Source organism: Trachurus trachurus (assembly GCF_905171665.1).
Source record: "Trachurus trachurus genome assembly, chromosome: 1".
Lineage (NCBI taxonomy): Eukaryota > Metazoa > Chordata > Actinopteri > Carangiformes > Carangidae > Trachurus > Trachurus trachurus.
Genome location: NC_139891.1, coordinates 14,284,132 through 14,307,088, shown reverse-complemented (window position 1 = coordinate 14,307,088; position 22,957 = coordinate 14,284,132). Strand labels below are relative to the sequence as shown.

The window sequence follows — 22,957 nt, the reverse complement described above, 5'->3', positions numbered from 1 at the left end:
AAAACATACATTTTTGTAAATTCTTCTTGATCTTGCAAAGTTATTTTAGGGTTGTCACTTTTTGTTCACACAGACATGACAACCAAGAGGTCTTTTTCTAAAATAATTGTTGTAAGTTACGGCAGAAGTCTTGACCATAACCAACATGAATGAGGAGGTGGCAAACAGCACTTAGTTTGTTCAAGTGTCCAAATCAAACAAGATCAGCAGTAGAAATGACAAATCACCATAGCAAAATAAGTCTTGAGTGTTTAAAGTGATTGCTGTAGGAAGATATAACTATTTAAGACTTATATTAACACAAATATATCACTTACTTCTGCTTTAATGTAACCTTAGGTATATAAAATACTTTAAATAAGCCAACCGTTACCACCCTGTCTGTCCAGGGATACAGGAAGGCTCAGGATGCCACTTCAGAGGTCAGTGGGTTTTGGTGCACAGTCAGCAGGGCGTGATGTGGGTCCAGGTGGCAGCTAACTGGAGGATTCACTGAGCAGCTCATAAAAAGCTACAGCCTGGAGCAGAGCATCACAGAGCTCCTCTCCTCCTCTCCTGCTCCCCATCTGGAAGGAGTTCCTGTACTTGACCAGCAGCTCTTGGGGAAAGTTTATCCTGGGAAGCTTTTGAGTCACCGACTCGGTCATTAGCCGACGAACTGCCTGTGCCCCGCTGGTCCGACACTCCCCCACCATTAGTCCAAAGTGGCGTCCCACAGCAGTTCGCATCATGTTCAAAACTCTGCAGTGGAGTAAAGAAATTGTCGGGTCATTTAATGTATGTTCACTTAAGAGTTATTGATTTAAAATGAAAAGCTGAAGCATGTTTGGTATTAAATGAGCATGATTTAATTTGATTTAATGGTGAATGTTGAAGTTAAAAACAGTCACTATTGATGTTTTATTCCTTTTTCCTACCTGGGAGGAATATTGGCCTCTGGTGATGAGAGTTTGGGCTCCAGCAGAGCAAACAGCATGGCCTCCACTGTCCTCATGTGAGCCATAATGGGGAACAGGGCAGTATTCTGCACCGAGATAGAAGATTTCTCTATAATGTAGAAGTCAGCAGACGGGAGCGTTGACACGACTGCAGAAACCTGTTGGCAGAACAGGAAAAATTACAAATTGTGCAGCTGAGTATGGGTTTAGATTGTGTAAAGTGACATCCACCCAAACATTGAAGAAACAACACAAGGTAAATGGCTGTTATATGGCTTAACAATGACAGTAAACTTTCAGTAATAACAGACTGGTGGTGTTACTCACGTCATTCAGGTAAGGGGAAGCCATGTATGTTCCCTTCAAGAAGTTGGGACAATCGAGCTGCTGCCAATCCAGTAAAGTCATTCCACGGTCCACATGTGCCCAGGCAACTTTATTAGTTCCGCATATTATTGACACTATGGAATTGGCATCCTGAATAAACAAATGGGGGGAAAAAAGTGAATTTTTTGCATTTCCCTTTTCACAGTTAACATCGTTTGACAAATGAAATAAGGTGAATACCAAAACATTTTTACAAACAGTCAGACTTTCTTGTCTTGATTTATACCCATGCCTGTGTTTCAGGCAAACAGAAACTACAATTACAGCTTTGTGTGATGAATTAAACCCAGGACAACCCACTTTAATTTGTGTGTCGACCTCTAGCTGAGTGTGATCATTAAATTCACGCAGACAGGAGCAGAGCCTCACCTCCAACCAGGACCTGTCCACCTCTGGCCTGATAAACTTGGCCAGCTGGATCCTCACTTTCTTCTCCTTCTTCACCGGGTTGAGGATGGAGTTGAAGACTATGACAGCACTTTTGTGTTTGAGCAGAGGTACGTTCACCACGCTCTCCAGATTTGTAAAGGGTCCGTTTTTAGTCCTGTACTCCACAATGTTGAGCGACTTGCGGCCTCTGAGGAGCTTGACGTCGGCCAGCTCTGCCGGCGAGGCGTTGTTGAGCAGCTGGAGGATTGTGTCTCGTTGCTCGGAGGTGTAGCAGGCGTCCAGAGGTCGGTTGGCTTCGTCCTTGCAGGGCTCAGAGGTGGAGGAGAGGGTGGCGTTCAGGGTCTCAAAGCCGGCCACGGGTACCCGGCTCCTCCAGCAGCATGTGCACTGGAGATACCGCAGCTCCAGCTCGGGGAGGGCGCCGTGCCGAGGTCCCCGGAATAAACCACACTGCCCGGCGTACTGCCCTGTATAGACAAAGTAGGGGAGAGTGGGGTAAGATTAACATCTTTTCATATTCATGTTCATCTCAATTATAGTTTTGTTGCTAACTAACATATCTGCATATATTCCAGCCAGGATGTTGTGCATCCCTACAAACAAACAGAATGAGTGTTAACATAACTGTTTTGATAATATAGCATGTCCAAAAACAGTGGTCTTGTGGCACAAGTTGAGCCCCTCCTTCCCTCCATCCATCTCCCACCTCCCCCTTTACTCAATTTCCCCCTTGTCCAGGTTACAGGTGAACACAAACTGCTGGGACCTGCTGCTGAGACACCAACTCACTGAGGTTTGGGGAGTTTTGCGATTACATCACATCTTGGGAAGAAGAATCTCTCATCTACATCTTTCTCTTTGAAAGTAAAGCTTGGCCTCACCATAAACAGCTTAGCCTGTTTTCATGAATGTATTAGGCTACTGTAATCATAAACATCCAGAATACAGCCAAAATACACTCATTAAGTGGCACAGGGGCAAATGGCTCAACTTACCCTATTATTGGTGCACTTTCATGCTCGGTTTACTACCTCATGTTGTAGCTCATAGATACCAAAAACCCATGTATAAAACAAATTTATAATGATCTCGTTTGATCTGAACACAATTCTCATGAAACTTGAGATCAACTAAATTCACTTTCGAGAGTGAAAAATGTTTTTGGACATAAATGTCAAACCGCTTTACTCTCTTCTCTTACCTTCACAAACTTTAAACATTTAAAACTTGACATTTTCACATTTAAACCTCTATAACTTTAAATTAGCATTTGCAGCTGGCTGTGTTAGCTCAACGTTAGCGGTCTGTGCGCTGAGGTGTTAGAAAACAAGCAGTAAAGATAAAACATTTCACAATGAACACATACTTCTCTGGACGACCGATGACAGAAACCGCCTGGCGACCCACATTGTTGTTAGTTGAAGTAAATAACAGATGGTTTTTTTTAGCTATAACATCATGCAGGTGGAGCAGCTTCGTCCTCTGGTTGTTGTCCGACGCTCAATAATCGACCGGTGCAGCACAACAAACTCGCGTTACATTGGTTCCGGGGTCCTTTTTCTTCCATTGACATGTGTGGAAATACGGTATGTAGCATTTCGTACGTTGCTTTATTGATACCCACGGTTTATGTTAACATTACTAATTATATCATTGATGATAGAATGATTATCAGAAGTAGCTACCTCCTCCTACGATTCAACTCATTTCAACAGCATCACAAACACTGTGATGTAAGTTAACTCACTATCTTTCAAGAGTAGCATACAGAACAACACTTATATTTTATTAAACTTTATTTCAGCGTTTCACATTTTCTTCTACTGCAATTAACTCGTGTTTTTCCACATGAGTGTATTTCCACCACTAGGAACCACAACCACCATTACAGTCTGATACAGTTTAGTAGCTCCAGGATCAATAATGATATGCAGATTACAATGTCTTGGTTCTCCGGAGGTACTTTTGCAATCTATTCATTGCTTCACACAGGAAAGAAGCTAAAACACACGCACGCACGCACGCACGCACAAACAAACAAATAATTGTAATTTACATAGACAAAAAAAAGAAAGACATATTCATGGGGAGGAGTGAAGAATGCCAGCTTGGCTTTATACAATAAGAATGGCCATGGTGATTCTTGATTCAGGATGTTTATATCCAGAATGACATTGTTGTCTGAGCACTGAGCCACACCGCCACCCTTGGCTTTGAACTGCACAAAGGTCAGGTGTGTTGCCTGATGATGAACATAAATCAACCATTCCTCTCCTTCTCTGGCCCAAAATCATTTGTATTTTCAGTAAGCTACAGAAAATACGGCTAAACATTATTATTTTAAATACTTCAGTCACCACCCATGAATATATTTGAACTACCAGCAAACTACTGCGAAAACTACTTACACATGGTTCACTATCCAAGGTAGATCAAAAAGGTCACCAATAGTATTTTTTAAGGTATAACTAATTGTACCAGATGTGCAGGTCCTTTAAAAACCTCACTTCTTTGGTCTAAAATGTATATTTTTACAGGTTCCATTCATTAATTGTACATCACTGCATTGTCTCTAATAATACATGTTTGTGTTATGTCTACCCTGCTTTTCAGTTAAATTCAAAAAATGAATAGTAGCCTACATTATACTGTAAATCTGCATGAAGCCACATCCCCCACACAAGCTGAACCACAAACTAATTTCATATAAGTCTAACAGCCTGATCCTGTAAGTCATTCACCCTGTTACGTCTGTTTCACTTCCTTTCTCTGTTATTTCTGGACCTATGTGTTTGTGTGCAGAACAATAAACTGCATGATGCTGTGCTTTTAAGAGGAAATGCTGGACCGCTGGTCTGCGAGAAGAAATGTTGTTTTTCACCTGCTACAGAGCAGACTAGCTCTGTACCACAAGCTGGTTAAAATCGACATGGAGTTAGTACTATTTCTTGTTGGGACTCAACTCTAACAGGGGGAAACGACTAACACCTATGGCCAATCTGGAGAGAAATAACAAAATCCTGCTCGATTTGGTGCGGCAGCCAGGTAACAACATGTGTGCTGACTGTGGAGCTCCTGGTAAGTACACTAATTTGTTCTAACCAGGACATTAGTACTCCATGTTTCTTTTTTACTTTTCAACAATACATATTTCAGCTATTACAGACCATAACACCTGAACTCTTTATGAATTCATGTTTTCTTCAGGTAATAGTGAATTGTAATGGGTAAACTGTAGCTTTTATCCCAGAGCCATGTGAGGTTGTTTGTTAACTGATCTCCAAAACTATATTGCTATCAAGTCACGTTTTAAATTCAACTCTTACAAGGGGAAGTGGAGCTGCTGTATACTGTGCATGACCTCATTGTTCCTCCTGCAACTACCAACACTTTTTGTCGCCATCATGGCAGTGTGTGAGCAATGGAAACAGTGTGTTTGTGTCTGTTTGTCTGAGAAAAGTGAGAGGGAGAGAAAATATATATTTAAAGACAAAAAACAAATTCTCATTTTGTGTATTTCACTGCTGACATTACCCCTGTATTTGTAGTCTCTGTTGGCCCAGAAATAAACATCTGTTTGCACTTTAACGTTTTCCGTCAAACAACAGTTCGTACTTCATTTGGTTCCTTCTAATACTGTTTTTGCCCACAGATCCGGACTGGGCCTCCTACACTCTCGGTATCTTTGTGTGCCTCAACTGCTCTGGGATGCATCGGAATTTGCCCGATGTCAGCAGAGTGAAATCAATACGTCTGGACCTATGGGAAGATTCACTAGTAGAGGTAAAGGCCTGCAGTTTGGATTCATCTTATTACAGCTAATAAACATGTATTCATTATTTATTCTATTTAAATCTTCATTGACAGTTGCTTTCTGTGTTTTTATTATACTTATCTATCTCTATTAAAAAGTACTCTGATCTCTGATCTGTTGTTGATCATTAGTTTTGGCTTGGAAAACAAAGCAGGATTTCTAAATGAGTTACATACCATGCATAATTTCTTTTCTATTGGTATAACCTTTTAAATCTTGGGTTTCAGTTCATGCGGGAGAGGGGAAATTCTGCTGCCAGAGCCATTTTTGAGAAGTGCATCCCTGCCTTCTTCTACCAGCCACAGCAAAAAGACTGCATGTGAGTGACCGCTTGAAACAGCCATTCACACCACTGGCTAAGTGGAAGTGAAAAGTGAAGACTCAACAAATACTCCAATTAGTGAATGGCAGTGGGCACTCCTGTTGCACATGCAGCACAGAGAAAGAGGAACAAACAATGTCTGTTCAGGAATGAGGTGGAGCTTCTGCTAAAGACGCTATTATCAATGGCAGGCCCACATGTTTGCTGTGCCTCGTATTTTTTAAACAGTTGTTTTTCATCCATGCTGCTTTTAGTGTCCTCAAGGATCAATGGATACGTGCAAAGTATGAAAGAAGGGAGTTCACAGGAGAAAATAACTACATTCACCAAGTTTATAATAAAGGTACTGACTACTCTATTAATACCATAAAGATTTTATTCTTCTTTATGAATCCGCATCAGTTTTCTCCACAGATCATAAGGTGTCTCCCCTTTATGGTTAATTTGATATATCTGATCCAGATCCATTTGAATCGACACTATGGAAGAAGGGCAAAGACAACAAGCAGTTTCTTAAAAGGACCTTTGTGCTGTCCCGGAAAGATTTCACACTCAGATACTTCGTCAAAGACGATGTGAGTAGTTGTCCACAGTGTTTTATGGGCATATTTAGGTTGCACTCAAAAATGTTTTCTTTTAAAATCCTACCTCATCCTTCACATAAAAAACAGTCCAAGGTTCCCAAAGCTGTCATCTGCATGAAGGATCTGAATGCAGTTTTCCAGCCAGAGAAGATCGGCCACAGTCATGGTCTGCAGATATCCTACCTGCAGGACAAGCGTACAAGGAATTTGTTTGTTTACCATGAGAGGGGTCAGGTAAGCTCAGCTAAAGAGCTGTTTCATTTCCACTTGCAGCAGATAAACTACTTGATTACTGTCTTGGTAACTACAGCACACACACAGAGCATGTGTGGAGCGAGTTAACTCTGAAACTCACAACTGTTAGAGAGAATGACAGAGGAATAACAATGTAGTCCAAGTAAAGCTGACGTTATGAATTATGTAAACCTGAAACATATGAGATTGTCCAAACAATACACCTGCATTGATTGTAGTTTATGTGCCTGATATACCATCCTTTATCTGATGCCTTATGCTGTAGGATGTTGTATCTCTATTCAATGCTATCCGGGCGACCCGATTGGCATACCTTCAGAAGAAACACCCCACTCTTCAAGACACTGATGTGAGACAGTTTTCATACATTCAAATAGACAGTTAAAATGTTTACTGTGACTTTTATTCATTATTTCCCATGTCCCTTCACACAGTTTATACCTCAGTTAACAAGACACTGTCTGAAGGAGGGATACATGGAGAAAACTGGACCAACGGTCTGTCAGCTTTCCTTATTCTATAAAAAAACATATGGGTTTGTTCGGTTTTATATGACAGATTAATTTGATCCTTTCTTTCTTTCTTTCTTTCTTTCTTTCTTTCTTTCTTTCTTTCTTTCTTTCTTTCTTTCTTTCTTTCTTTCTTTCTTTCTTTCTATTGTGTATGTGTGTTGTCAGCAACGGGAGCCATTCAAGAAGAGGTGGTTCACACTGTGCCCATCGGACAGAAAGCTTCTATATTTTAAAACTCCTCTGGTAAAGAATACTGTAGATAGTGTGTCATTGTGTCTGCACTGTGTCTACAAAGATTAGATGAGATTAGATTTTATCACTCAGTTATAAAAAGTACAATGATTATGTATTCTTATCATATTCACATAAGCCTGACATGAAACAAAACATATTGTTTTCAGTTGATCACACCCATGTTTTTCACTGAACACTTCCCTGTGCTTGTGGTATCATTCTCAGGATGCTACAGAGCTGGGTGCTGTCTTCATAGGCTCAGAGAGCCACAGCTACTCTGTGTCAGAGAGCAGCGGCAAGAGCACGAGAGGGGGCCGGTGGCGCTGTGGCATCACGCTGCAGACTCCATTCAGAGAGTTTCTGTTTACGTGTGAGCAGGAGCAGGAGCAGAGGGAATGGCTGGAGGCACTTAGGAAGGTCATCTCTCAACCAATGACACCAGAGGACTACTCTAGTGAGATACTGGTTTTACCTTTGATACAGTACAGCTTAGCATAGAATGAGTACATACATGTGAAATAATGGTGAGTCCTCCTAACCCAGTCTTTCATTCTGTCTTTAATTCAGATGAAGCCAACTTGAGAAGGGGAAAATGAGTGGAGCGGTTTCATGGTATGCAAAATGTCATACACAACAAACGCAATAAAGAACATCCTTTTGGGACATAATAGACTGACAGTGTCACTTCCTAAAGTGACGCTGACACTTAACTCATCCCTGCCTCCATTGTCTGTTACTGAGACATTGCTTAAGATTCAGAGACATCAGAAACAGTGTCTCTGAAATGTATTATCTTGTCTTTGCCAACAGTGACAACAGATTAAAGCATTCTCCTGCAATATATTACCAAAGCATGAAACCAAATGGTGTATTTTCTCAGTTTCTCCTATTGTATTTATTAAAAAGAAGGACTCATTATATAATTTGCTCACTTTTGTTGTAATTTTGTGTTTTCTAACTCAATTTGCACTTTAAAAAAGAAAAGAAAAAAAAAGATTAGACAACTGTTTGTCACACGCTTGTATTTTAGCTGTGTATATTTGAAACAAAAAGCTTTTTGAATGTTGAATAAATTTTAACCACACCTGATTCCTTCATTCTTTTCAAGAGCACAGATAGGCCTACAGTTTTTTATAGAATTACATCAGTAGAAGTCATGATAGAGGTGCATCTATGACAGATGCATTAATTATCATGGGCAGACTAGCATGATACATCAGGATGGATTATAAATCTGACCGGGTGAGTAGCCTAATACAATTTGTGACTAATACATGCACAATGCAGAAAAACATGGTAAAATTGGATTACCAGAGCACCTTAGCTCTGGTGATAAAAACTGGTCAGATTTACCAAATATGATTGATTTCCAAATGTATTTCTGCAGAAGTGACCAGATTGCCTAATTAGTAGCAGCAGTAGTAGGCTATATGTGGTAGTAGAGTGTTTGAGTGACCTTTAACTTTGACTTAACATCAACTTGTATGTTACAATATAATTGAGACTATTCCACTGAATGTCTGATTCAAATTTTGATAAGCCTCTTGTAGCTAAGACCTCTTGCTGCTGTTGGTCTTCTGTCCACTAGATGGCGCATGTTGACAGGCGCTGCTAAACTGAGGGGATAAAAAATTAAGACCTCTCACTCCACACCATTCCCCTGGTACCACAGTAAAAAAAATGTAATCGCGCTTGCAAGCAGAAAGGAAATTAGGAAGTCTAAAAAAATTTTTTTTATTTCGGTCTGTTTTCTAAGTTACAATGTGTACCTATAGCGGAGTATATGGTTGACTGTCGAGGTGGGAACTACAAGGATAAGAAAGTGGGTGACTTGAAAGTTTTCTTTCAACACTTTACGATCTTTGCTCAGCCTCAGAGTCAGCTGAATCCGGAGGGGCGTGGTGGAAACACGCTGCTAGCGACCGACTGCAACAGCCAAGTTAGTGTGTAGGTTAGCTGGCTCGACACAGCAGCAGTAGCGCCAGCAGCAGCATAGCACTGTGTCAGGAAGGTAGCATTTAGTAGTGGGGGAAAGAAAACAACCTTGGTGTTATCTAACTGGTTGTACAAACCTGCCACGACTGTTCACCGTCTCTTCTGAACCAGTACGAACCGGAGCGAAATGCGGACGTAGCCGTTAGCAAGCGAGCCAGGCCGAGCAGAGCTGTCTGGCTGTACCCTTCATCCAGAGAGGAGCATAAATGTTTCACACTAACCGGTTTGCGGAGTTGGTTGTCGACGCCGGAGAGGATGCGCAAGGACGTGAGGATATTATTAGTCGGGGAGCGTAAGTAAATACGTCGTTTATATTGTAAGTTACTGGACAGGTTATATTAGGCTGCGCACGGGGGTCAGACGTTAGTGCTGCTCACCTGACGTTGCTTGGATGCTACCAGTTGGGCATGTGATGCTGACAACCAGAGTCTCATGGTGATGGTTATGTGTCTGGTCATTTCAGCTCATCCTGAATCTTCTATCAATAATGAAAAACAAGTAGCTCATAAAATACAACGGTTGCCTTCTCTTATTACATTTTGCATTACCTTATCTCACTGATGCCATTGAGGACAACCTTTGAAATCACTGCAGAGATGCCCTTAAGTTACCTGTAGCAAAGCTTATGAAATGGATGCTATTTTAATATAAATCTCTATTTAAATATCTTTAAAGATGCCAAGTGACATCCTCCTTTTTTTTTAAAATTGGAATATCATTGAATTGAAGGAAGTATCCCCCAAACAGGTTAAGTCAATATGTTTGTCCATAGTTACTACTCCTTTTCTTTTTCATGCTACTTCTTGGCACTCAACTACAGTGAGCTCAGTTATTTTGGGAAACTAGGTTGTTTCACCCTTACTCTTCTAAGCCCTGTATTATTAACAGATTAGTTGATTGATTCTTGTGGAGTTGTAGTAAAAAAGCAACTGGACTTAAACTCTTCCAGTTGCTTTTTTACTACAACTCCACAAGAATAAGATAACCTGGATGACTGAGAACCTTCACGGACATTAGTTGATTGAACATTTTCACAGGTCTCTTGTTTAATAATAAAAATCCTTTGGGCAACTAGAGCCAGTGTGGGACCTGTGGTTCACACGCAGAACCTTTTGATTTGATTCTCATGGCCTGAATAGCATGTAGGCTAAAGATGATTTTTTTTTTCACAATCAAAACAAAACAAAAACCTCATATCTCTCCATCTCTCAACAGCCAAGGTGGGGAAGACGTCTCTCATCATGTCTCTGGTCAGCGAGGAGTTTCCAGATGTGGTATGTATGGAGAATGTATTTTATAGATATTGGTAACCTGAATGATGCCTCTCCACCTGGAGGGGAATATCTGGCTTTGTAGTCTTTAATGGCACAGATTTAACTGGGTTATTGAAGCTATTTAGCCGGTTGTAAAACATATGTCAACAATAACTAAATGTGTCACTTGTGTCTGCACCAGGTGCCGTACCGAGCTGAGGAAATCACCATACCTGCAGATGTCACGCCAGAGAGAGTTCCCACACACATTGTGGACTACTCAGGTACCTGAAGGCCATGACTGTTTAAATCTTTTTATTCTCCAAATATTTCCATCACAAGTATACATGTGTTGCCTGGCTAAGAGTAAGCGTAGTTTTAAGGTTTTAACTGTAGTACATTTGTCTTCCTCCAACAGAGGCAGAGCAGACAGATGAGCAGCTGTTTCAGGAAATCTCCAAGGTTAGTCAGAGCACTATACATTTCAGTTACACTTAGAGAGAAGTGCTGAGCTCTGATGGAACTAATGGACATTTGTGTGGGTCTCTTTTATAGGCAAATGTAATTTGCATTGTCTACTCTGTCAACAACAAGAAGTCCATAGAAAAGGTGAGGCACCTCTGCTGCCAGCATTTCCATAATTAGTTTGCATTACAGTTAAACACCCCACCTTAAAACATGAGACTGTGTGACTCATAAATTAGCGTGTTGTCTCTCAAAAACAAAGATATTTGTGTGTGTTAATCGTTTCTATCTTTGTTTTCATCTGGGTAGGTCACCAGCCACTGGATCCCTCTCATTACCGAGAACACGGACAAGGACAGCAGGTGTGTACTTGTATAAGAATAGTCCAGAGTGTTGTTTGTCATGTCAGGTATGGACTGTAGAATACAAAAGAGTGTTATGTGTAGCAGAAATTTTCTACCAGTGCTTGAAGTGATGATCTATTAGTCACAGGGTGGAAAATGTCTCACAATTGTTTCACTGTAGCAAACGGCAGTGTGAGTGCTGCAGCTCACATGAGCGCATTCAGCCTCACTGTGATATGACTCACTGCTGTTACGGGAGGGAAGAATATTGAAAAGATACAAAGAAGTAGTGAGAAGTACTATCGATTTTACAGCCACTATCCTTTAAATTGTTGTGATGTGACTTTGGTATTCATGCAATGCCGGGGTGATGTGTCCAGGGTTCCTCTGATCCTGGTGGGCAACAAGTCGGACCTGGTGGAGCACAGCAGCATGGAGACCATACTACCCATAATGAACCAATACAGTGAGATAGAGACTTGTGTTGAGGTGAGAGACCAATCTGTTTACTGTTGCAGCTGTGTTTCAGTAGTAAAACAATAAAGAAATTGAAATTGTGTGAGTGGAACAAAGCATTATCATCAAATGTAGTCTTATAGTCTTAATTTGCCCAATTGATGTTATAACCCTTCGTACAACAGCAATGCTTTTGATCCAGACAACAGATAAACACAAAGCAGAAATGAATACCTGCTGCTGCCACCAACTCATAAACAAAACATAAAGAGGGGAATAAACTAAACAGCAGTTCAGCATTAACTATCAGGGGGAAACTGAACTTAGTAGGTGCCAAGAGGAACAGTTTTGTTTTTTAGGTTAGTCTTAGCACTTGTGAATTTTATCTGTGGTGTTCGAATAAGTTTTATTTGTCCACTGAACTGAAGTTAAAGTAGAAAACTTTCAAATATCATCGTAAATACAATATACAATAAAATCAATGTCTACATAATGACAGTGAATATGATTATGATTACCATGTTTTACTATATGCAATATGGTGCGATAACCCATCTTATTTTGCATATAGTAAAGCCTTTAACATCCTTTGCTTGTCACTGTATGTGTTTGTTTATTATTCGCACTAGCAACCAAACTGAACATGTGTTTGTCGCATGCACTGTGTCAATTTGTCACTCATCATCAGCTGTGTGATTTTGAACTGTGTGGGGACTGTCAATCAGGAGAACTCGGCAGCAGCTTAGATAATGTTTTCAGTTTTGAGCTTGTATCCAGTAACCCAAGTGAGAGTAGGGGCCAGCAGTACAAGAGGATTTGATACTTGATGCTGGTCAGGAGCTTAACTCAAGCCCACATCATGATGAATGCTGTATGTGACGTGTCCATGTAAGATGACCCAGTAGTGTGTGACAATTCTTCTGTTATGATCATGTTTGTGCCGCGTTCACTGTCCGTTGACCTCACCCTGTGTACCTCTTTAACACTGACTACTATCTTCAAACAGGGAGTCGCCTGTGTTTTTATTTCAGACTGGTTAATTAGACCAGGCGTGTCGCGCAGACAGATCCTGTGTGTTAATACCCTGTCTGGTCCTTACTTAGCTTACACACACACACACACACACACACACACACACACACACACACACACACACACACTATGCAGTACAAGACCCACACACATAAAGATAGCTAGGTAATGCCCCTGTCAGGGCGCACCTTTAGAACTACGTTGTCACTGCTGATATATATCAAACAGGACCACACAGTTCTTGTGCACACATGGTTGCACTTGGCAAGTTTTTTTTTTTTTTTCCAAGGCTATATCCAGTTAGTTTCCAGCACTGCAGTGCAGCATTGAAAATCCTTGCATTTATAAGCCGGTGCATATTCTCATTTGTCCAGGTCATAGTATCTCAAAGGAGGTTAAATCGAAAGCAACTGGACTTAGTTATTTGTCTAGGAAGACGTTTCACCTCTCATCCAAGAGGCTTCATCAGTTCATGTACGCAGCTGACCAGCCTGGTCAGCTGCGTACATGAACTGATGAAGCCTCTTGGATGAGAGGTGAAACGTCTTCCTAGACAAATAACTAAGTCCAGTTGCTTTCGATTTAACCTCCTTTGAGCTTGCATTTATAACCAACTCCCTTTTTTCTTTTTCTTGTGTCTAGTGTTCAGCAAAGAATCTGAAGAACATCTCAGAGCTCTTCTATTATGCCCAAAAAGCAGTTCTGCACCCCACTGGTCCCCTCTACTGTCCTGAGAAAAAAGACGTAAGAGCAAGAATCACCTGAGCAAATTCAGCACCGCTCTGCTTCTGTGCTTGTTTTACATCAAGGCTTGCATTGAAAACCGATATGAAGCCACATTTGACAGAACTAAATAGCATACTATCTGAATGATGTACTTATACTGTACACAGAAATTTAACAAAATGATACGTATGAAATATTTTTGTTGAAGTAATTTTTGATTTTCCGTTTGATTTTCCAGATGAAGCCTCTGTGTGTGAAAGCTCTCACTCGAATCTTCAAAGTGTCAGACCTAGACAATGACGGGATTCTCAATGATAACGAACTCAACTTCTTCCAGGTAAGTAAACTGATCAGTAGCATAGTTGACAACTTTAACAGTAACTATAAAGTGAACAATAACACGGTTGAGTCCATTCCTGCACTCATAAGTTTTGACTCACATTGATGTTTTTATCTGGCTGCCCATAGCGGACATGCTTCAATACGCCATTAGAGCCTCAGGCATTAGAGGATGTTAAAAACGTGGTGAGGAAGAATTTGAATGATGGAGTAAGTGATAATGGACTCACTCTGAAAGGTAAGAATAGGTGGATTTATCTCTTTTTTTATTTTCTAAAACATAAACTAACAGAACTGCAGTCACATTATATCCGACTGTTTTCTGTAACCCCACAGGTTTCCTGTTCCTCCACACCCTGTTTATTCAGCGAGGTCGCCATGAGACAACCTGGACAGTGCTGAGGAGATTTGGATACGATGATGACCTGGAGTTAAATCAGGACTACCTCTTCCCACCGTGAGTCCCAGAATTAATTTTTTTAAATGACTATAGCATCTTTTTATCCCCTTTCGTGATTAATCAAATTATTTCTCTTTGTCTATGCAGTGTCGGGCTCCCCATGCATTTGTGCACACTATTCTTAATTTTCTTAGGGTAACATTGTGGTTTTCTTTTCGTTTCTGCTCATTGTACTTAAATTGTTAGTGTTTCATTCATATACTAATTGGCATTACACTATAGTTTAGCAAGGAAGGATGATTTAAATTGAGTAGAATTAATATGCACATTGTCACCGAACCTGCTAACATGTCTGAGGGACCCCGACTTAATTCCATTATAACAGTTATCCTTTTAAAAAACAAACAGTGGTTCTTGTGTTTGTGAACTTTGTGAACTTTCATCTGACTCTCCCTAGATTGAAAATTCCTCCAGACTGCACCACAGAGCTCAACCACAATGCCTACCTCTTCCTCCAGAGCGTCTTTGACAAACATGACAAGGTACAATCCCGTAGACCTGGTTCTTTATTTACATTAGCCTCTGCCCTAGAGAAGCACTTAGAGGAAGCTGCTCAGTACGCAGCACAGTGTAAAACCAAAATACACTCCCACAGCCAACACCGACCATCTGCTGAGGCGTGAATTAACTTCTTGCCACTGAGAAGGGATTGACAGGAGCATTACCTGCGAGGTTCAAATGAAAGTCGAAGAGTGAAAGTGGCTGCTTGTGCCAAGATCTGCTCTCTGTTTAGTATGGGTGTGAGCTTTGTTTCATAATGTTTGTCTAGTGGTTGATAATCTGTGCGATGTGATCTACTGGGCGTGCAGTTCATTCATTTTACATTCACCTCTAAAATCCCACTCGAGATAATTCCTGCCTTTTTCCTGCCAGTCCGTATTTTGGCATAGATCGACTTCCTGAATGTCAGTCTTTGTCTCTTATCAGGACCGTGACTGTGCCTTGTCACCAGAGGAGCTGAAGGATCTTTTCGATGTTTTCCCCTACATGCCCTGGGGTCCAGATGTCAATAACACAGTTTGCACTAATGACCAAGGCTGGATCACCTACCAGGGATATCTCTCCCAGTGGACGTAAGTAGGCGTTTAATTAATTTAAAGCCATTATGGCCCTGCTCGGACCTGGCATCAACAAGTGTCTCGGGTGATCCGATCACAGGCAGACAGCTCTATACGTCTGTTCACACACCTGGCATTACAATGTGTCTGAAGTGACTGCTTGTTGTGAATGGATATCACATCCCGGCTTTAAATTCAAATAAATAGGTTTGTGTTTTGTTTCTGAATTTATTTGTGTGTGTGAGCAAAGAGAGGTTGAGGAAATAAATTTAGCTGCTCACAGCAAAACAATGGAATGAGCTTTTAGTCATTTGAAACGGTAAAATATTTAAAAATATTATGAAACTCTGAAAGCACTAATTAGACCGTGGCGGAGGACATCGATTCAGACTTTGGCGATATCTCATAGTAGTTTATAAAAAGATGGTTGCTCTATTTCATAGGTCATCCTTTTTTAATTTTTCTTCAACTTTATCCTTCAACTCACTCTTGTTCAGGCTAACTACATATCTTGACGTCCAACGATGCCTGGAGTACTTGGGTTACCTTGGTTACTCAATAATTGCTGAGCAGGAGTCCCACGCATCAGGAATCACAGGTATTGTAACATGCTTTGCACACCATTGAACTTGTTTACTCATGTAACAGTCATGTACTCGGTCATCACATCAACACTGTTGTTGATGACTGACTGCAGGCGTGTGCTGTATACAGCAGCAGTGTTCACTGATCCTCTGATGTCTGTGTGTGGTTTGCCCCCTGCAGTGACCAGAGATAAGAAGATTGACCTGCAGAAGAAGCAGACCCAGCGTAGTGTCTTCCGCTGTAATGTCTTTGGAGACATTGGCAGCGGCAAAAGTGGTTTCCTCCAAGCGTTCCTGGGTAGAAACCTCATGGTAAAACAAACACAAGATCCAGTAGTGAACATTTTAATGCATATTTTGCCATTGAATATATTGCACTATTTCCAAGTGTTTCCTCTTCCATTACCCTTCAAAAAGAAAAAATCAAAAAGACAAGAAGGAAATGTTTTTGATTGATTAGTAATGTACCACTAAATATTACAGGACAAATTTTTTGTGTTTAGTTTTTTAGTTTAGTCACAGAATAAACTGTATACTACAAAACCCATTGGCCTTTCTTGCAAATATGGGATTGTGTTACAGTAATATAGTCATTTTGACCTTTCCCCACCCCATAGTTTTGAACCATAGTTTCACTCACATTGTCATCCAACTCCTATGACCCTTTTTCTCTTCCCCTCAGCTCCAAAAGACAATTAAAGAAGAACACAGATCCTACTATGCCATCAGCACAACATATGTTTACGGTCAGGAGAAATACCTTCTTGTGAGTATCGCATACCTGAAATTTTCAATTACATTTGACTCACCGGTAATTTTTGCAATCATGAGTTGTGTCGAGAGAAAACTCTTCTAGTGCTAAAACAACTGGCAAACAAGCAGTTATCGTACAAACGAAATTCACAAAATAAAAATAAATTGCATTTGTTGAACATGTAATTAACAAAAAATACATACAAAATAAGTGAAATAAACAAATTATGATATTGCAGAGTTTAGTATACACTGATATTTCAAATGAGAGGTGTGAGCATTGTTGTTTATAAAGTCTAACAGACAAGGGGCTGATGCCATCAGAGGGTCAAACAAGGTCCTCAGTAGTGACCTCTGCACTCCAAAAGACCTGAGTGCCCTCAGTAGACAGTCTGCTCTGGCTTTTCTTGTATTGGGCGTTTGCATTGTCAGACCAGTACATTATTCAAATCCAATACAAAAGTAATACTAATTCTATTCTATATGTACCACCATAAATGTGTTTGAGGTTGTCAACTATGAACCACTGAGGGCAGCCCAGTCCAAGGCTGCCTGACTGTACTTATCTGGCTGTATATATAAGCTGCTTATCATGCTCATCTAGTGCTTTTGTCAAGCAAGCGTTTGTACTTACTCGACAAAGGCCTCAGCATTGCTTGCTTGCAAAAGTGCAAACACAGTAGTGTTTGCATGTAATATTGTAATACCCAGAAATTGAATAAAGCTGGTTTTGCATGAGTGTTTAGGTGCAGGTATGATGCCAAACATATCAGCTCTGCAGTATCCCCTACTTTTAGCTCATCTTCACATTTAGCAGTTAACTCACAATAATGGACATTAGCCTACTAGTCATATAAATGGTGTTAGTTTACTCAGGTCAGCTGCACACTATCTATGTTGCCATTGGCTGATCTGAAGTTTCACACGCAGTAGGCCTGCGCCAGTATTAAGTGATATGGAATCTGCCATATACTATAGACAATATTTCCCACCTCATGCATTCTTTCTCATATAAATCTTTTTTCATTCATTTTTTTTCTTCTGTCATTCTGCACCGCTGGCAAGTTTGACTCTCATTGCACTGCTTTACTTCCTTACATTGTGCCTGCACATGGAAAAACTGCTGATCATGTATACCTTCATTACTGTGATATTAAAAATATAATAGTCATTCATGGCAATATTTTGGCGAGACTATATCCAAGCCCAACACACACAGAAACTCTCCACATAGTGCAGCACAGACTGTTTTATTTAAGTTCCCTGTAGATTGTAAGACAAACTCTCCTCTCCTGTCCAGCTTCATGAAGTCTTCCCTGACTTTGACTTCCTGTCTGACGCTGATATGGCCTGTGACATTGTCTGTCTGATCTATGATGTGAGCAACCCTTACTCCTTCGAATACTGCGCCAAAGTCTTCAAGGTAAGACTACGTATTCACTCGCTTGCCTTTTGTTGAAACACAAATATTTACTCAATCGATAATGTAAACATCACCGTTGATCAACCTGTGGTCCTCCCTCAGCAATACTTCATGGACAGCAAGACACCCTGCATGATGATAGCAGCGAAGTCAGACCTGCCAGAGATCAAACAGATGTACGGCTGCAGTCCTCTGGAGTTCTGCAGGAGGCACAGGATGCCGCCTCCCCAGTCCTTCACCTGTAGCACAGCAGCAGCACCAAACAGAGACATCTACACCAAACTTACCACCATGGCCATGTACCCGTACGTATACAGACACTACACCAGTCTCTGAACCTGCATGATTTTCTTTTTTTTTGCAATCAGTAAATCATTTAAATTTATGTATGTGTATTTATAGCTGAAGTTTATATCAATTCCACCCAACTCTTGTTCACAAGCAATGGTTAGGGTTACTACAACTGCAATTTAATTTAATTTAAGTCTCATGTTATTTATCCAGATTTTGGTGCCGTTAAAATGATAGAGCATATGATTGCAAATGTTTTTATTTATTTTATTATCAACTTTCTCATTTGAAATGTTTCAAAATCATAACAGAACTTAGCAAGTTATCAAGTTGTCATCACTTTTACAAGGTGAAAATCTACAAGCTAATGGGTAACTGCTGTTGCGACACAATGGTTAATACAAGCTGTCACCCACCAGGAGAAGATTGTTTACTTCTTTTCCAATAGCATGTGCATGTAAAAGTGAAATACAATTTGCTAACTGTTGCTACAAACTAGAGACTTTTTCCTCTGACACAAGGTCTGTATTATACGTTTGCTTATGTAGCTGGTACTAGTAGTAGTAATAGTTTTGTAAATCCTCAGCTAGCTTTGATCACAGCTTTAAATATCTGATTGAAATGATCTGTCTGAAGCAGGTCAAGTGGATTCATCTGAGCATAGTTTACAGTTACAAATCCACACTCTGTGTATCTTCCTTTCCTTGCTCAGTATAACCTTGCTCCCCACAGGGATCGTTCCTACTCTTTGCACGTCTCGGTATCTGACATCGTGTTCTCCAGTCTACATGCATTAATACACTTCACTGCCCTTTGGATGTGTTACTTTCCGTCTGATGCCACAGTGTTTTGCATTGTAGGTAAATGGGCCTCCCTGGGGAGTGCTAATGTTGATGTCTCCCTGAGGCTCACACTCTTGCAGTCAAGTTGTCAGTACAGATAACCTGTCTGCATATCACACAGTTAAACAGTTACATTATTACATCATAGCAGACTTTGAACTCAAGCCCAGTTTATTGAATTTACTTTTGCCACATTGATGCAGTAACTACATTGTCTCTTTTGGGTACACAGAACATAAATTGTATTTAAAAGGTTTTTCATCCACATAACAAAGACATATTTTCTCATCCACTTTCTCTTCATTGATTAGTGTATTGAATTTCCTCATTTGCCTCAATATCCCACAGTGGAAAAATTCCAGCTTCTCTTTACGGACCTGGCTCTGATGTGATGAGCCACATTGGACTCTTGTAATGGTGGAGGCACCTTTCAACTCTTTTTCTCTGTTTTTCTCTTCCCTGTGTGTGTTTTGCATGTGTCCTATATGTTGGGGTATGTTTCTAAACCCACTGCGTGTGTGTTTTTTGTGTGGGTGTGTTCTCCCCAAATCTCTCCTCAGCCATGCCCGGCTGCGCTGCATGTGCACTTGTAACCGGTGCACCTTCTGCTTGTGTCAGAACTTCCTCAACTCTGAGCTGCTGCAGACGGTCAGGGCCAAACTCTACGCTGTCGTACTTAGAAGGTCCTCTTTACTTCTTACAAAGTCTTTTTATTTCTATGACATCTTACCATCATCACAGCATACTGCTTTTTATCAGTTATTTTTTCTTTTTTCTATTTTACTCTCTTGTTGACACCACCTTCCAACAGATTTGCTTAATCTCATTTTATAATGCTTTTTTGAAACATGCATTTTTTGTACTTCTCTCTCATTAGAACATCTTTTTCCTGGCACATTTCCTTTGAGTCCTTTGATTTTTGTCCTTTTCCTTCAACGATCCTTTCTGGTTTCTGCATCTTCCTTATTCACCTTTCTTAATCTTGACGTTGCTTGCAAGCTCTGACTGATTTTGATTTAAATCCCATTGTCATTGGGTTGGTGTCAACTTACCTCTTGTTGTCTCTATTGCTCATGTCACTGTTCCTCAGCCGTCTCATCTAACAGAGCTGTCATAGCTCATAAGTAGTCTTGTTGTCTCGTGTCATTTCTATAATCCTGCACGTCTCTCATCTATTTGATTCGCTTTTGTTTCAGCATCTCCATATTTAGAAACTATATCACTGTTCTGTAGTCACGTCATCCTTATTTCCCTCATGTTTAATGTGTTTTCACCTCATCTTTTTTAGCAACACTTCTTGCTCCTGGGACTTCATCACCTTTGTTTCAAACTGGATAGTTTTTAGTTAAGAGAAATAGTTGTAGATGATGCAGTAGATTGTGCAGAGTCAGTGCTGCTCCGTTTAGTCATTTATGAGGTAGAAAATCTGTCTAACTAGGTTATTTTCATACTTTTCTTTGTCATCTCTATTTTCAACCTTATCTCTTTATTGATTACCATCCTTCCCTTCACTATGTCTGTGTATTTATCTGTCTTCGCCCTCTCTGTTTAACAGACATGTCAGCCAAGCAGACCTGGCCAGCTCAACCTTCTGGCTCAGAGCGAGTGTCGGGGCCACAGTGTTCGCAGTGCTGGGCTTCACCATGTACAGAGTGCTGCTCAAACCACGGTGATCATTGGGCATTTTGGTCCAACCTCCTTTTACCCATGGTACATATAAGGCTATTTTGATCAGTCATAACATTAGGTTTTCCCATTCACATTAAATAAATAAAAACATTCTGGAAAATCAGTCATGGTTTTGTAGTTTAATAGAGAAAAATGTATTTTGTTTTTCGGGGAAGAAAATATGTGCTAATTTACTTTAGCAAACATCTTTTTTTGCATTTTCATTCCACTGTAATTTTCTCTTCTTGGGGAAGAAGAAGAGAAAAATATTTAATTTTATACCAAAATTGCTAATTTGGTTAATCTGTCTGTCTGCAAGTATTTGCAAAGTAAAGTAATATATTTATATTTATATAAAAAGTATGGTAAACTGCTGGTGAGCTGTAGTGAGATACATATGAGTGAGTCACAAATATAGCTATTTTTTGGTTGCTTGCTGATTGAAATAATGAAAACCTTGGTGTCACTTGTAATAGGGACTGCAGTGTGTGAGATATGCAGAAGAACTGATGCTTTCATTAGACTGAACAATGTGTAAATAATGTATATAACATAGTAGACAGTACAATTGTTTGTCCAGAAGAGCCATGTCTGACTCACACTAGTAGCCAGGTCATGAACTTGCACAAACATTAGCATTGATTACTCAAATTGACAAAACATTGGTTTGTCTTTCATGGCCAAACGCTTGGATGCAAGTTTTTTTTTTTCTTCTTTTTTTATGTTTGTACATCTGAGCATGTTAGTGTTTCATCGGTGTATGTGAATGTGTGGAATTAAGGCTATCCATCCTCTCTCTTCGTCTTTACGTGTGTGTGTGTGTGTGTGTGTGCGTGCGCGTGTGCGTCCGCAACAAAATCTATGGTGTACAGACCATCCTGTACATTTTGTGTTTGCATGCTTCAGAATTTCCAACTACATTCCAGTATTTTAGGATTTCCTTTACAATAAAAAAGCCAACTTCTCTTTATTGTTTGCTAGCTCTGAATAATCCAGGGTTGTTGTTGAGAGTGCTGAACTGAGGATAGTTGAGTCATAGTGAAGTTTGACGATCATTTGATCCTTGTTTTGATTCCCTGTCAGCTCTTCTGGTCACAGAACATGCAATAATGTTAATTTCCATATAACTGCAACTGCTTGCCACAAGGTTCAGTTTGATGTGTTCACTCAGTCCTGCCTTTCCAAAAGTTTACAATAAATAATTATGTCTATTACATCTGGGCTAATGAAATTTATTCTTTTTACCAAGAGATTTAAATATTCTGTCATGACTTGAGGAAATTTTCTTTTTTTGTGTGTGTGTATCTCTGAATAGCACTAACCCACAGACGGCTTTGTGGGTGATGGTCAGATGCCTTTTAATGAGCAAGATGCAGCATGGCAGTACAGTGAATGACACTGTTGCCTCACAGCAAGAAGGTCCTGGGATTGATGCTTGGTGGACTTGTCGTGTTCTCCCTGTGCTTGTGTGGGTTTCTCCAGGTTCCCCAGCTTCCTCCCACAGTACAGAGATCCACATTAGGTTGATTGGTGACAATACATTTCCTGTAGGTGTGAATGTCAGTGTGTGAATGTCATTTGTCTTTGTGTGACAGCTCCATGGTAGACTGGTGACCTGTCCAGGATGTACCTTGCCTTTCCCTATATGAGAGTAGGAATTGGCTCCAGCTCCCCACAGCCCTTCACAGATGAGCAGTACAGATGATGGATGGATGGATATGAGAAGTGTATTTACTAAGACACAAGAGGGCAGTATTGTTTAAAATAACAAGTTGTGTCCATGTTCAGTATGCATGTGAAACTGACTCGCCTCTTCATGTGTATAGATGAGT

At 40.3% G+C, this 22,957-nt stretch overlaps 3 protein-coding genes across 7 annotated transcripts; 2 read left to right on the top strand and 1 right to left on the bottom strand.

Annotated features, from left to right (window-relative positions):
• Positions 1 to 160: 160 nt before the first annotated feature.
• On the bottom strand, positions 161 to 3,211 carry tefm (transcription elongation factor, mitochondrial). 2 transcript variants are annotated; one of them, XR_014595389.1, is made up of 6 exons: positions 3,082 to 3,211; positions 1,695 to 2,182; positions 1,266 to 1,415; positions 918 to 1,096; positions 335 to 741; positions 161 to 263 (listed from the first exon to the last, which is right to left on the bottom strand). XR_014595389.1 is itself a non-coding variant. In XM_083971848.1 (5 exons), the coding sequence occupies exons 1-5, from the start codon at positions 3,122 to 3,124 to the stop codon at positions 477 to 479; spliced, it is 1,125 nt and encodes a 374-aa protein (XP_083827974.1). In that variant the 5' UTR covers positions 3,125 to 3,211; the 3' UTR covers positions 330 to 476. The 2 variants fall into 2 exon arrangements, 1 of the variants encoding a protein (XP_083827974.1); XM_083971848.1 differs by lacking the exon at positions 161 to 263 and having other exon boundaries at positions 330 to 741.
• Positions 3,212 to 4,553: 1,342 nt separating this feature from the next.
• LOC311008189 (arf-GAP with dual PH domain-containing protein 2-like) lies at positions 4,554 to 8,309 on the top strand. 3 transcript variants are annotated; one of them, XM_084001639.1, is made up of 11 exons: positions 4,554 to 4,793; positions 5,368 to 5,498; positions 5,757 to 5,848; positions 6,106 to 6,194; positions 6,314 to 6,426; positions 6,523 to 6,669; positions 7,010 to 7,039; positions 7,125 to 7,187; positions 7,368 to 7,445; positions 7,662 to 7,890; positions 8,004 to 8,309. In XM_084001639.1, the coding sequence occupies exons 1-11, from the start codon at positions 4,706 to 4,708 to the stop codon at positions 8,030 to 8,032; spliced, it is 1,089 nt and encodes a 362-aa protein (XP_083857765.1). In that variant the 5' UTR covers positions 4,554 to 4,705; the 3' UTR covers positions 8,033 to 8,309. The 3 variants fall into 3 exon arrangements, with proteins under 3 accessions (XP_083857765.1, XP_083857764.1, XP_083857763.1); XM_084001638.1 differs by having other exon boundaries at positions 6,956 to 7,039; XM_084001637.1 differs by having other exon boundaries at positions 6,314 to 6,669; positions 6,956 to 7,039.
• A 1,055-nt stretch (positions 8,310 to 9,364) lies between these two features.
• Positions 9,365 to 22,339, top strand: rhot1b (ras homolog family member T1). 2 transcript variants are annotated; one of them, XM_083971588.1, is made up of 20 exons: positions 9,365 to 9,723; positions 10,647 to 10,705; positions 10,887 to 10,968; positions 11,103 to 11,146; positions 11,240 to 11,293; positions 11,459 to 11,511; positions 11,874 to 11,982; positions 13,624 to 13,725; positions 13,946 to 14,044; positions 14,176 to 14,284; positions 14,383 to 14,503; positions 14,904 to 14,988; positions 15,434 to 15,579; positions 16,062 to 16,162; positions 16,330 to 16,460; positions 16,831 to 16,914; positions 18,202 to 18,324; positions 18,427 to 18,629; positions 20,018 to 20,140; positions 21,013 to 22,339. In XM_083971588.1, the coding sequence occupies exons 1-20, from the start codon at positions 9,687 to 9,689 to the stop codon at positions 21,128 to 21,130; spliced, it is 1,983 nt and encodes a 660-aa protein (XP_083827714.1). In that variant the 5' UTR covers positions 9,365 to 9,686; the 3' UTR covers positions 21,131 to 22,339. The 2 variants fall into 2 exon arrangements, with proteins under 2 accessions (XP_083827714.1, XP_083827713.1); XM_083971587.1 differs by lacking the exon at positions 20,018 to 20,140.
• The last annotated feature ends 618 nt before the right edge of the window (positions 22,340 to 22,957 follow it).

What these genes read in the sequence shown, in the direction of transcription:
- rhot1b (XM_083971588.1), top strand. Translation starts at nt 9,687, where the DNA reads ATGCGCAAGGACGTGAGGATATTATTAGTCGGGGAGC. An exon ending in CCACGCATCAGGAATCACAG is followed by an intron (nt 16,163 to 16,329) that starts GTATTGTAACAT and finishes TGCCCCCTGCAG; the next exon opens with TGACCAGAGATAAGAAGATT. An exon ending in TACGCTGTCGTACTTAGAAG is followed by an intron (nt 20,141 to 21,012) that starts GTCCTCTTTACT and finishes TCTGTTTAACAG; the next exon opens with ACATGTCAGCCAAGCAGACC.
- LOC311008189 (XM_084001637.1), top strand. Translation starts at nt 4,706, where the DNA reads ATGGCCAATCTGGAGAGAAATAACAAAATCCTGCTCGATTTGGTGCGG. An exon ending in CCACAGCAAAAAGACTGCAT is followed by an intron (nt 5,849 to 6,105) that starts GTGAGTGACCGC and finishes TGCTGCTTTTAG; the next exon opens with TGTCCTCAAGGATCAATGGA. An exon ending in TTTACCATGAGAGGGGTCAG is followed by an intron (nt 6,670 to 6,955) that starts GTAAGCTCAGCT and finishes CTTATGCTGTAG; the next exon opens with GATGTTGTATCTCTATTCAA.
- tefm (XM_083971848.1), bottom strand. Translation starts at nt 3,124, where the DNA reads ATGTGGGTCGCCAGGCGGTTTCTGTCATCGGTCGTCCAGAGAA. An exon ending in GTCATCGGTCGTCCAGAGAA is followed by an intron (nt 2,183 to 3,081) that starts GTATGTGTTCAT and finishes TTGTCTATACAG; the next exon opens with GGCAGTACGCCGGGCAGTGT. An exon ending in CTTCCCCTTACCTGAATGAC is followed by an intron (nt 1,097 to 1,265) that starts GTGAGTAACACC and finishes TTCTGCCAACAG; the next exon opens with GTTTCTGCAGTCGTGTCAAC.